General features: G+C 38.4%; 1 protein-coding gene across 1 annotated transcript in view; it reads left to right on the top strand.

Moving 5' to 3' along the window:
• Positions 1 to 5,689, top strand: part of LOC129252898 (uncharacterized) — a 38,718-nt gene extending 33,029 nt beyond the window's left edge. Inside the window, exon 3 of the mRNA XM_054891051.1 lies at positions 4,737 to 5,689. Within this exon, the coding sequence (XP_054747026.1) occupies positions 4,737 to 5,173 (437 nt within the window). The 3' untranslated portion in view covers positions 5,174 to 5,689. The remainder of the gene's footprint in view (positions 1 to 4,736) is intronic.
• Positions 5,690 to 13,220: the final 7,531 nt, after the last annotated feature.

Below are 13,220 nucleotides of genomic sequence, written 5' to 3'. Positions count from 1 at the left end.
TCCGTACAGGCGAGTTCTTGAATTTCAAAACTATCTTGCGAACCTTTTTTACGATTTCAAATGCGGACTTTATAGTGACCGTCTTGTCAGCAACAAATACGATATTGTCGTCCTCGTCATCGGAAGCGTTTTCCGCATTAATGTCGGAAAATGAAGTACTGGCTGCATTGTTTTCATTTTCATCGGAGCCTCTATCATCCGAATCGTCTCCATCGCTTACGTCACTATCGTATATCCTGTTTGCGACTTTTCGTTTCTGGTACATTACCTCCATGACCGCCAAATGTATGCCGTGATTGTAGCAAACCTGTTGATGCGCTGGTGATAGTCTCCCAAATTTCATGATTGATCATGACACTGGCACCATCACTTGTAATAACCACGATGTCGAACTGTAGTTTTATATTGAAGTCTGAAAGCTTTGCATTTACGAGCTCATATACTTTTTCAGCGGGACATGATTCCTGAATGCGAACCAGGCCAAGGTTGTCAGATTGTCCATCGTCGTAATATATATGGATGTTCCTGTAACGTCGGTTTCGCACGCTTGTCCACTCGTCGATGCTCAAGCTGAACTTACGCTGTGCAGATTTAAAATTTTCAATTTTGATCTTCAAATCGCTTTTCATTTTCGTGCAGTACTTCATAACCAAACCCAGAACAGCTTTGTGACACTTTGGAAGATGAAATCCTAAGCGGCTGATACTATTACGAATGAACTCACTTTTTGTTATCGTGTTTATTGGAATTCCATCTTTTGCAGCCAATTTTGCAACAGTTTGTTCAAGCGATTCAGGCGAGAAAGAAGTATTGAAAAAGTTGTGAAGAGTTCGGGTCTTCTTGGCTGGTGGCTGTTCTTTTGGAGCCTCATGTTCCCTTCGCTCCATGTTGTGTATCCTCTCCATGTGACGGTGAAGTCCAGATGTTGACGATGACTTGCATTTAATGATTTTATTGCATTTCAAACATGTTGCTTCGTCGTCAAATCGCTTGAAAAGCTGCCACACTTGGTCGTATTCGTATTCTGAACTCATGATTTTTAATGCTAAAAATTCAAAACTGTTTTAAATTTTGTTTTTTAAAGGAAGTAAATAACCGGTACTCACAGTCAACGATACGTCGATTCAAAACTTAAAAATAAGTAATATTTGGACCACAAAATATTTTATTATACGGTGTATAATTTATTTATACACAAAATGAAATGCACCCGCTCACTACAAAAAATAAATTTACAAACGTCGTCTGTGCAGACTGCGAACAAATTGAAATTGCTTGACTATTTTCAAAGCATTTCTAATTGCTTAACTGCTGCTACATATAAGAAACACATAAAACTAAACTTCATTAGCTTGATGTTACAGTGCTTTCCTTCGACATAGCATAGCAACGCATCTAGCATTTACTCTGTAGTCACCCTAAAACAAAATTGAAACTATGGTGTGAATTGTATGTGATTCTGCGAAACAGTATGTAGTGTGCGATTCTTTGTAACATAATGGCCGTTACAGTTTGGTGTTTCCAGGTATTAATCATATGTATGTGTATTCTTTTACTTTTGAAAGAATTGTTTTTTCTCTTAATATTTGACAACAAAAATTAAAAAAAAAATGGATTTCTCGAGAAATCTTGAAACATTCTCGAGATTCGGGATTTCCCGAAATGCCAAAAATTTCAATTCTCGAGATTCGGGATGGAAAAATATCGAGAATTTCTCGAGAATTCCCGTCGGGAAATTCCCGAAACCCAACTCTAGACACAACATGACAATTTAAACAATTTAGAAGTAATTTAACCATCCTCATGGCCTTATGGTGGGTATCGTTAACTTTTCTATTCCGTGGCCATAGGTTATTTTTGTAGAATTCGATTTTTTTATTAAAATTGTTTTTTTTTTTTGCTACCACTTGCAGGTGCCTGGAAAGTGACAAAACACATACAGACATATGCAAAAGTTTTATAGAAACCGTGCAAATATCAAAACAAACATTTTTGAGCTTCCTAAAAACTTTCTCACAGTCAGTGGAAAATATTCCTGTATATTCATGTATAAATATGATATGCTATGAAAAGGTCCGTCCAACTTTATAATGGGTAGGGCGAAAATATGAAAGCGTGCCCTTATTGAAAGAGTGCCAAATTGAAGCCAAGAAAAGTGAAAATACTTTTGCCTGTCGGTTTACTTAACTGAAATTAAATATGTTTGTTCCGCTTTGAGTAGAATTTTTCACACTTGGCTCTAACACCTCATGAAACGGGACTCCACTTTTATATATTTTTTCAAGTATTGCCACAATTTTTCGCCCTTAACTTCCAAAATTGGTTATCTAATTACTTTTGGATACACATTTAATTCTATACTTTTTGAAAGCCACCAAAGAATTATGACATTAGCCAATAATAAATCTATTAAGCACAGAGAATGTAATTGAGTTTTAAAAAGAGACTCTTTCGTTTATAGTTTTGACTTCTTATGGTATGCGTCTTGATGTTGTGCCACAGATGGAGGACCTACAGGTTGAAGCCGCTTCCGAATGGCAGATGGTTTTTTATGAGGAGTTTTTTCATTGCAGAAATACACTCGGTGATTTGTCATCGTCTGCCGAGCGGCGAAAATTATTAGAAAAAAAATGTTCTATTTTTTTTTATTTTTTGTTGTTTCAACCCGGGCCTTACACGTTTTCTTTCGAATGCTAGTCACGCACAATTTTCTATGGCTTGACTATTCTTGACTATAATAATGAAAAATTATGTGTGAGTTGCAATTCAGAATCAGGATTACGGGTGGGGAATTTACTTATGCAGAATTTTTTGTAAAAATCTGTAGCACTTTTTTCGCTACCTATTAAAGTAAAAATTTAAATGAGACGGATAGAAGCATGGCTGGGATTTTTGGCAAAGATTAAATTGAAAAAAAAAAGAAGTTAGATGGCAATATACAATGTAAGTGTTCAAAAACCCAATTACAATATAAAATCCCAACAAAAGTCATTATTTTTAGGTAGGAAAGCAGAATTATTAAGATTTCATTCAAACTACTGCACCATAATCTTGCTTAATGTGCAAGTGAATTTGAAATAATAATAAATCAACACTAATATAAATGATAGTGGTGCAGCCAAATGCAGCACCGGCACCCTACCGGTATACCTTTTCATTTGAACTATTTTCATTGAAGATGACGGTCTAAAATTAGATAAGCCAATAATGATTACATGAGTCCGAATAATTGCGTACTCGGCTCGAATACCTCGATTAAAAATATTCATCAATTTATATACATAAACTTCATATTATACACCCTCGCAAGTGATAGAACTTCAGGAAGGAATATATTCCTCTTTGTTACCAGCATATCCGCAGTAGAAAGTGAAACTACTCAGCAGATATTCTAGTTAATGAACTGGAATATATTTGATGGAAGCTAGCATACTGGTTCTAGTGCAACTAAAAGTAGACCAGTTGCAACATTACCAATTAGAGGTGCATGCAAATGCTTCAAATTATTTAAAATGCACAAAACAAAGGCTCCTTTTCTTCAGTGCTTAAAATCTTAATTGCTAAGTTCTTCTGAATTTTTCCTTGTTTCTTACGCTTTAAATACCAATAGTTTATCATTTTTATTTGAATTTGCTTTCAGTTGGCTTCAACATAAATACAAATTTTAATATGGTTTTTGTTAATTTTTTTTTTTTTTATAAAATCACATTAGTCGAACAAATTTACAGATGTGAAAATATTTAGTGTAACATTTCAATTTACAAAGAAATATTTTTTAATTTTTGATTCACTTTTGCATCTCGCCCGAAACTGGCGAATTTGACCCCAAATTGGACAGTAATACGGACACTGGCGCAACTGCGTTTTGGATACTGTAGCAGGTTAAACTCCTACTTATCCAGAATTGACCTCGACATACCAAGCATATGTCCGGCATGTGAAGGTACTCCGCACGACACTAACCACCTCTTCATATGCCCTCTTAAACCTACTCATCTAACACCCCTCTCCCTCTGGACCCAACCCGTCGAAACAGCTTGTTTCCTGTCCAGACGAGGATGATCGGTGATATATACTACACTGACGGGGCTTCTATTACTGTTAAAACAACAACAACAACATCCCCAAATTGGACCAACATTTTCGAAGCCTATGATGCTCTAGTTCATTAACTGGTACGATGCTGATGCAGGGGCTAACCGGTTCGTTAAATAGAATTATGCTGATGTATATGTAGGGTAGCAATTGGTATTTCGTAGAAAATCGCCATGTTAAAATTACCAGTTGCTAGCAAAGATGGTAGAGTTTCTAGAAAAAATTTCAGTATGCAGTTTTCTAGCCCCATCAATTTTGACATAATACTGTACGTGTTTAAAGTGGCGCAAAATTCGCATTGAATTTGGAAATTGTTTTTTCGCTGAAGAAAAAAAATCGTGAACTCGTTATTTGGAGAAAATGCGATGAGATCACTTTAACGCAATGTTCAATTGAGCACCGAAAACGGCTACTTCAGCCGCAAAGCAAACTGATAGGCAGTTGGTTCACTACTCGCAGCCTTAACTGCAAGGGTACTATACAAACATACATGTTTATGTACCTAAGTAATGTAACTTTGACTACTCCTCGCCGAAAAATAACAAACCCTCACTGCGCATTTGTTCACTCATACAAAAAACAACACTCTTTCATTTACATGTTTGTGTGTGTGTTCATATTTCTTGTTTTCTTATTCGCAGAACAACTATCCAACATCGAGTTGGCGCGTTTACGTGCACGCCTTGGACGTAGTGCTGCAGCTGATTTGCAATTGTTCAATGAAATCTACAATAACGACAACAACAATGCCGCTCTTTTCAATGATGAATCTGCAGCGCTGTATGGTGACGACTTAGGCAGCAGCAGCAGTAGCAACGGTAATGGTGGTGGTGTTGGCTTTGCCGCTGGTGCCAGTCTTATTGGCACTGACACTGGCAATGGTGGACTTGGAATGCTCGGGGGCGTTGCTGATGCAGGTGCCAATGTTGGTGCCGGTAATGGCATGCTTGTCAATGACATTCAGGACCTTAGCATGCCATGGAAATTTGTGGGGCGCGTCAGCAAAAAATCCTCAGCACTGTATAAACCGCGACTGGGCAAGCGTACGCAAGAACAACAACAAACAGCATGCAACTGAAATGACAGCGACAAGTGAGGGAGGAGGCACAGCACGTAGGTTGTGCGGAAACATGGAGCAAAATGTATGAGTTTCATTTACAGCATTGTTTGTTTGGCCACCGTTTGTGACCAAGAGTAGCAATTTTTGAAGTGGGCGAGTTGGTATGTGGGTCAACGTTGACAACTTTGTCGAACATGCACAAGCAAACACACGGGCGCACATATGAGCTGGAAAAATTCAACAACATGCACAACCGCAACTGCAATTACAATAACAATACTTGTATATGTATGTATGTGAAGGTGCCCTTTAGGTTTATTTATAAAAAAATATGTATGGCCATAAGCGGCAAAAATGCCAATTAAAATGTAGTTGTAGTATTCGGGAGGAAGTTAATTTTTTGTTAATATTTTAGTAATAATTTATATACATAAATAAATATATTTAAATGTTAGTCGTTTTAAAAGTTGGGTATTATGTACTAATGGAATTTTATATAGGTATGCACCTAACCTAGTCAAATATATAAAGATGTAGAGACTTAAACTCATGGAACTGTAGAAATAGTTTTTTTAATTTTTATTATAGTTATAAAGGGCCATTCAAAAGTGATGCCTAGATGCCTAGACAGATGCACAATTTTACACGATAGAACAACGCGTACCTTAAAGGCAAATCTACGGAGACAGCGCTTCACGAGGTAATCCGAACAATAGAGGGCTCTCTAGAGAACAAACATTATACCATGGCGGCATTCTTGGATATAGAAGGCGCCTTTAACAATGTTAGTACAGATGCGATCCAACGGGCATTGATAAACTTAGAGGTGGACAATTGAATCAGTAATTGGGTCATCTCTATGCTAGAAATCAGGATCATCAAAGCTAATATGGGTAATATCAGTATAACCAAGAAGGTCCACAGAGGCACCCCACAGGGGGGAGGATTGTCTCCACTTCTCTGGTTATGCGTTATTAGCAAAGTCTTAACAAAACTTAATAGAGGTGGGGTAAAAGCGGTGTCGTACGCTGATGATGTGGTGTTAATGGCGTCAGGACTGTGTCCTAATACGATCAGTGGGATCATTTAAAGGGCGTTAGGCGAGCTTAACTCTTGGGCCACAGGCTGTGGCCTAGGTTTAAACCCACGTAAAACAGAGCTTATGCTTTTCACCACCAGATATAAGGTACCAACTTTTATCCTACCAAATATTAACGGACAAACTCTCTCACTATCACCCAGCGCAAAGTACTTGGGGGTAATTCTGGACTCCAAACTAAGCTGGAAATTAAATGTTGAAGAACAGGTAAGGAAGGCAGAAATTGCTTTATATGCCTGTAAACGTATGCTTGGAAGAAGATGGGGTCTTCAACCTAAGCATACACTGTGGCTGTATAAGACGGTTATACGACCTATTCTATCGTATGGTTCGGTAGTTTGGTGGAAGGCTCTAGGGAGAGAGTACAATACCAAACTACTGGGCAGAATACAAAGATCAGCATGTGCAATAACGGTCGGTGCAATCAGATCATGTCCTAGAGAGGCTCTCAATGCACTGACAGACGTTATTCCAATAGACCTACATATTAAGAAGACGGCAACCATGAGTGCATTTAGGTTAAACTAAGCGGGTCGCTGGAGAGAAAAAACGTATGGTCATTCTAGTCTATTATTGCGACAAACTCAGTTAAGCTCGGTGAGAACTGACTACATCGTCCCGACGGTAACTTTCAATAGGAATTTTGCCACTCTCTTTCCAACTAAGGAAGAATGGAATAAGGGATTCTCTCTAAACAACTTCGACACTACAGTCTATACGGATGGAAGTAAAATGGGCTGCGGCGTTGGAGCTGGTATAAATTCTCACAGACTTGAAATTGAGAAATCTGTGCATCTCCCTAATACCAGCAGTGTCTTCCAGGCGGAAGTACTGGCAATTGGGGAAGCCTGTAGGCTAAAGGTAATATCGCTATTCTCTCGGATAGCCAAGCTGCAATCCAAATCATAAAGTTACCTTAATCTGGGTCCCGGGACATCGGAACATTGAAGGTAATGAAAAAGCAGATGAACTGGCAAGAGGGGGATCTGCCATGAATAACGCTCTTGCAGAATCGGTACTCACACCATTAGGTGCAGTCAAGAGTACAATTTCCCAAAAATACCTCCGAATCGCAGACTGTAGGTGGAAAGTCCAGACGAAATGCAAAATTAGCAGAACGTTATGGCCCACCTACAACCTCAAGCAATCGTTGGCATTAATAAGAATGAAACGACGGGACGCTTGGAGACTAACGGCAGTCATAACTGGCTTTTGGTCTATCGGAGAACAAGCCGCCAAAATGGGTATTCCTCACAATACATACTGTCACAGTTGCAAAAAGCCGGAGAAAAAGGAGACAATCTTCCATTTCCTCTGTGAATGCCCTGCCCTATGGAAGGACAGAATGTTAACCCTGGGCCAACCGCTGTTCGAGAATCTCGAACAACTATCTGGCTTAGACGTTAACAACCTAATAAGGTTCCTTAACCGCACAGACTGGATATAGTCATGCTGTAAATAACCGTACGACGCCAGTGCTAATTCAGGTTAGTGTCGTTCGAGAGTTTTCCGTAAACTCAACCAAACAAAAATGAGTGAGAATTACGCGAAGCGGTATTTTTATGCACGTATTCTTACGCTGCGCCTGCAAAAGTGATTAAAAATCAAAAAAGTTTATTGTTATGTGGAATCAGCGGTATAAAGTGTACAAAAATGTTGATGATTTTTCCTAGCGCGGTTTGAAGCGAGTGACGACAAAAAAGCAGGATAAAGTGGTCGTGCAACTTTTTAAGCGGGACCCTTCTTTGCGACTACGCCAAGCATGCACAATTCTTGCTACAAAGAGAATAGATGTGAGTATCAACACTATCGAACGACGACAGAAGGAGGCGAACATATCCTACCGTCCCACAACATCAAAACCCCTACTCTCCCTAAAACTCATTGAGAAACAATAAAACAAGAAAATGGTGACACAGTAATGGATAGCCTTCCCAGTCCATACGCGCCAACCCCATTGAAAATGTGCAGTGAATTATGAAAACGCATCTTGCCGGAAAACCAGTCAACGATTTAAAGCAACTCGTGCGTAGAGTTCGCAAAATTTGGCACTCTTTGTCGGCGAGCTACGCCAAAGCTAGTTCAAAGCATGCCGAGAAGATGTCAGACTATACTCGACAACGATGGAGACTACACAGCTTATTGAGTAATTGCAACTCGTAGTTTTGTACATCTTTTATACTGCATGAATAATCGCGGTTCCTTTTTTCTGACACAGACTGTTTATATTATATATGTATATATTAAGAAAATGGTCGTTCTTTAAGAACAACGTATTGCAAAATTCGTAATTTTTTTGGTGGAAATAATTGTACAAATGAGTCCACAATTGAAGGGTTGGTGAAAAAATTTCAAGAAACTGGTTCTGTCAAGCATAGAAAAAGACTGGCAGTCTAAAAACTGTACGTTCTGTTGAGAATATTCTTGCAGTAGCGCAATGTGCTGCTGAACAACCTTCAACGTCAATATCTCGACGTTCTGAAGAATTAGGCATTCATGAAACAACTATTTAGTGGAGTTTACCTGTAGATATTTAATGATGCTATTTTTCACATATATGGTAATTGTTACGAGCCGTGTTGTGAACAAATATAGTGAAACTTATAGAGTCTAATTTTTAAATTTTGTTTAAAACAACATCTAGGCGCCTCTTTTGACAGTCTATTTACAAGTGAAAGGTAGGAAAAACTTACTGAAAAAAAACATGACTGTTGATATTTATTAATGGGCGGTCCTTTGAAATAACATTAAAAAGTGGGCGCAAAATATTCTTAAGTACATATTTAGGTCGCCTTTTGGAAGGGAATGAAAACCTCCAAGTGGGCGTAATGAAAGAGAGTTTCCATGCGTCAATGAAACTCCCCGACGATTAAGATTTGTTGAATATAACTTTCAGAGGGCAGACCAATGCTGATCAAATTTTTATTAGACTTTTTGAAATTCCATCGGCATTTGTTTGAGAGGAAGATTTCAGTTGAAGTAAAGCAAAAGTAAAGGCAAAGAGCTTCGAAGTTGAAGGCATAATCTATGTCAGAAGAAAAGTCACACGGAAGAACCCGTTTTGACCACTTTACTTGAGCATAGCGCTTGGCTATTATCTAAAAGATGCCGGTGGGAACACTGGCTCTACTGGCTCTACTTTCTCTAGATTTTATGTATTTCCAGAAGGTTTTCGGATTTGATTTAATGTTCAATTCCAGGTTATTAATATAGGTAGATTTATTTAAATAGTTTAAATCCTCTAATCCGTATATAAAGTTAGAATCGCACCGAGTTTAGTTTTTTTTTAATAAAATAAGCATATAAAGTTTTGACACATATAAAAGTGCCGATAAATTGAATTTGAATTTAAATTTACTTAGAAAGATGGATAATTGTACTTACAATCTTAATCGTTGACTTGCGAAAAAATTCGGTTCTGATTCTGAAAAGATAAAACAGAAATTATAACTAATGTGCAGCGATATATACATATATTATTATATATGTACAAGTATATTTATCTACACTTAATCGTAAAATATGGCTGAGTCCTAATGTATTGCGAATCAGCTGTTGGTGATTGTTATGAGACTTAGCTGCATTTTGTCAAAACTTTCGAATTGCTGTGACATTTTGAAAAATTGTAGATTATTGGGTTTTTTGCTAGTTCTGTAGCAGACTCTGACTCGACTCAGAGTCGACTTTTGCATCCCTAGCCAAAGTACGACTTGGTATGCTTTGAACGGTCATTTTAGAGCAGATATTCATTGTACCAAGCTATCAACGATCTATTAGACTTTGGTACATTTTCAAATAACTTTAAACAATCTAATAAATAACGTCCCAAAGATAGCGGAGTGTAATATCTAATAATGTGACGAGTAAGTGCACTACACCCACAAATAAAAATTATTTTGTTTTACGGCCTTTGTCGGCATTGAAGGTTCATTTACACATATAATTTTGGAAGTCGTAAAGATTGACATAAAAGATGATATTAAATTACTTCTTCTTCTTCGTCTTTCATAGCGTTACAACGCGGGGTGCGTCAAAGCTTCCTTCAAAATGCTCCTCCAAAGCGGTCTATCTTGAGCTGTTGCTTCGTACTTACGTATTCCCAGCTTCATAAGATCGTGTTCCACTGCGTCTACCCAACGGTTCCTCGGTCTGCCTTTGGCCTTCACGCCCATTAGCTTTCCTGTCAAGGCTTTCTTCACGGTACAGCCAACAGGCATACGGATCACATGACCTAGCCATCTTATGCGCTGCGCTTTAATAAAACGTACAGCTGTCTCGTTCTGAATTAGATCGTTCAGTTCAGAGTTCAATCGGATTCTATAGGTACCATCATCCATTCTTATTGGGTCAAAGATCTTTCTTAAAATTTTTCTTTCCATGCGAGCAATCTGAGCACAATCATCAACCTTAAGAGTCCATACCTCACAACCATATGTTAGAATTGGTCCAATAAGAGTCTTGTACATAGTGAACTTTGTAGCTTTAGACAAATGTCGGGACTTGAACAAGTTAAGGTGGGCATAATACGCTTTGTTGGCGGCTTTGATGCGATCCCTGACGGCGGAAGTTGAATCACCGCTACATGCGAACATAAGTCCTAGGTACTTAAAATGTTGCACTGCTTCAAAAGTATAGGCTCCCACATGGAAATTTGGCATCTGTGCAGGCCGCCTCGATTTCAACAGATATTTGGTTTTGCCCTCGTTTACAAAAAGGCCGATATCGTTCGCAATTTTGTTAATTTTTAAGAAAATTTCTTTTAAGTCATACCTATTTCTTGAGAGAATAGCGATGTCATCTGCATAAGCACATATTTGGGTTGTTTTAGTTATCAAGGTACCACCTTTGTTGACTTTCCTTACGACAAAGTGCAGCATTAAATTGAATATGACTGTTGATAAGGCATCACCTTGTATGGGGGGTATGGGAAAGTGATACGAAATCTATAGCCTCTCCTCTTCAAATAACAACTTCACCCACTGTCTCTTAGACTTGGTGCCCCCTGTTATCGCCAACCAAGCAATGTCGAACGAATAAGGGCGGGATAACCCTAACACCCTGGCGCTGAGCAAATGCTGTCGCCCTGCGCAGGTAAAAATTCCTGCCGCAAACTTGCTGAAAGGCACGTGGACTTACGGCTGACACCCCCATTTCACGTAAAAAGCAATAAGTCATGACACCTTCACAAAAGCCTCGGTATTAAATTACTGATATACAAAATTTCGTGAAATAACATATGCGCTCTTTTGTGCTATTTAAACAAAAAGCTGCTGAGCACACCAGTTGTCAAAAATTGTAAGTTAATCATGTGCCAAACGATTTGTCATCATTTGTATAAGTATTCATAAATATATAAGAATATGTATGTGCATTAGCGTACGTGCATATTTAATGTTAGTGTGAAAATTTATTTAACTTAAAAGCAAAAGTGCATACGCCCACCCGTGACAATATTTCCTTTGAGACAAGAAAGTAACTGTGATATGAAGAAAATTTTTCATGCCAGCCGAGCAAAAACTGGGAGCAATGACAAAGTGAAGAAATATTATATGAACATTTAACATTTAACATTTAACATTTTTTTTTTTTTTTTTTTGTCGGGACAACTAGCAAGTGCAGCACTCAGACATTAATTAATTAGATTCCCTTTTAATTTTCTTTAAATCTACCCGATCTCCGAAGAAATCTGAGTTGATCTTGTGGTGCCAAGGAGCCAAGATGGTCGCTTCTTAACACATCAGTGCCAAATACCTCAAACCTGATTCGAGCGAAGGCGGGGCAGACACACAGGAAGTGGTCCGCCGTCTCATCCTCCTCTTCACAAGCTGGGCAGAGTACACTTTCTGAGATGCCCAACCTTTCCATGTGCTTTGCCCAAAGAAAGTGGCCCGTCATCAGTCCAACCAGCCGTCTGCACTCCCCTCTACTTAATGACAGAAGGGTTTGCGACAGTCGATCGGACATGACAGGTAACATCAATTTAGTCCATCTGCAGCCTCTCTCAGCCTGCCAAGCTCGCTTGTGGGTGGTAGTTACCCATTTGCTAACCGTGGCTGTGATGGCCGCAGAAGGGAGTGGCAAAACGGGCTCTGGGCCAAAGAAGTTGGCCTCAGAGCCCATCTTGGCTAAGCAGTCAGAGGTCTCGTTACCCGCGATACCCACGTGTCCCGGGACCCATGCTAGCATCAGGCTATTATGTCTACCGACATAGTTCAGCCTGGATTTACAGGACTTGACTACCCCTGATGTGGTTGGAGGGCTGTCTAAGGCCATAAGCGCAGCTTGGCTGTCTGCTTACTATCGAGGATTACTCCAAGATATTTAATTTCCTTGGATAGCTGGATTGTGACTTATTTTAGCTTTGGCAGAACGAGTCCATCAAGCTTCCACCTTCTGGTAAAGAGGACAATACCAGTCTTGGCGGGATTTGCCGATAGCCTATTCGCACAGCACCAAGTGTCAGCCCGATCCAGAGTTTTCTGCACTTTTCTGCAGATGTTCATAAGCGAAGCGCCTGTTACCAAACAAGCAACATCGTCCGCATATGCTTGTGCGTAGACTCTGGAATCATTTAACATTTAACATTTAATATTTAACATTTAACATTTAACATTTAACATTTAACATTTAACATTTAACATTTAACATTTAACATTTAACATTTAACATTTAACATTTAACATTTAACATTTAACATTTAACATTTAACATTTAACATTTAACATTTAACATTTAACATTTAACATTTAACATTTAACATTTAACATTTAACATTTAACATTTAACATTTAACATTTTACATTTAACTTTCACTAATTTTTCCTAGAGTAGTAGTTTTAAATAGTTTCAAATCTACTACCAGTTGAGAAATAGTTAGAAAATACATACATATATACTTGTACATACATAATATATTACTTCTATGCACACATTTATTTCCATTTTCTAACACATATTTGCAAACTT

Source organism: Anastrepha obliqua, chromosome 1 (genome assembly GCF_027943255.1).
Source record: "Anastrepha obliqua isolate idAnaObli1 chromosome 1, idAnaObli1_1.0, whole genome shotgun sequence".
Taxonomy (NCBI): Eukaryota; Metazoa; Arthropoda; class Insecta; order Diptera; family Tephritidae; genus Anastrepha; species Anastrepha obliqua.
This window is presented reverse-complemented; position numbering and strand designations above follow the sequence as displayed.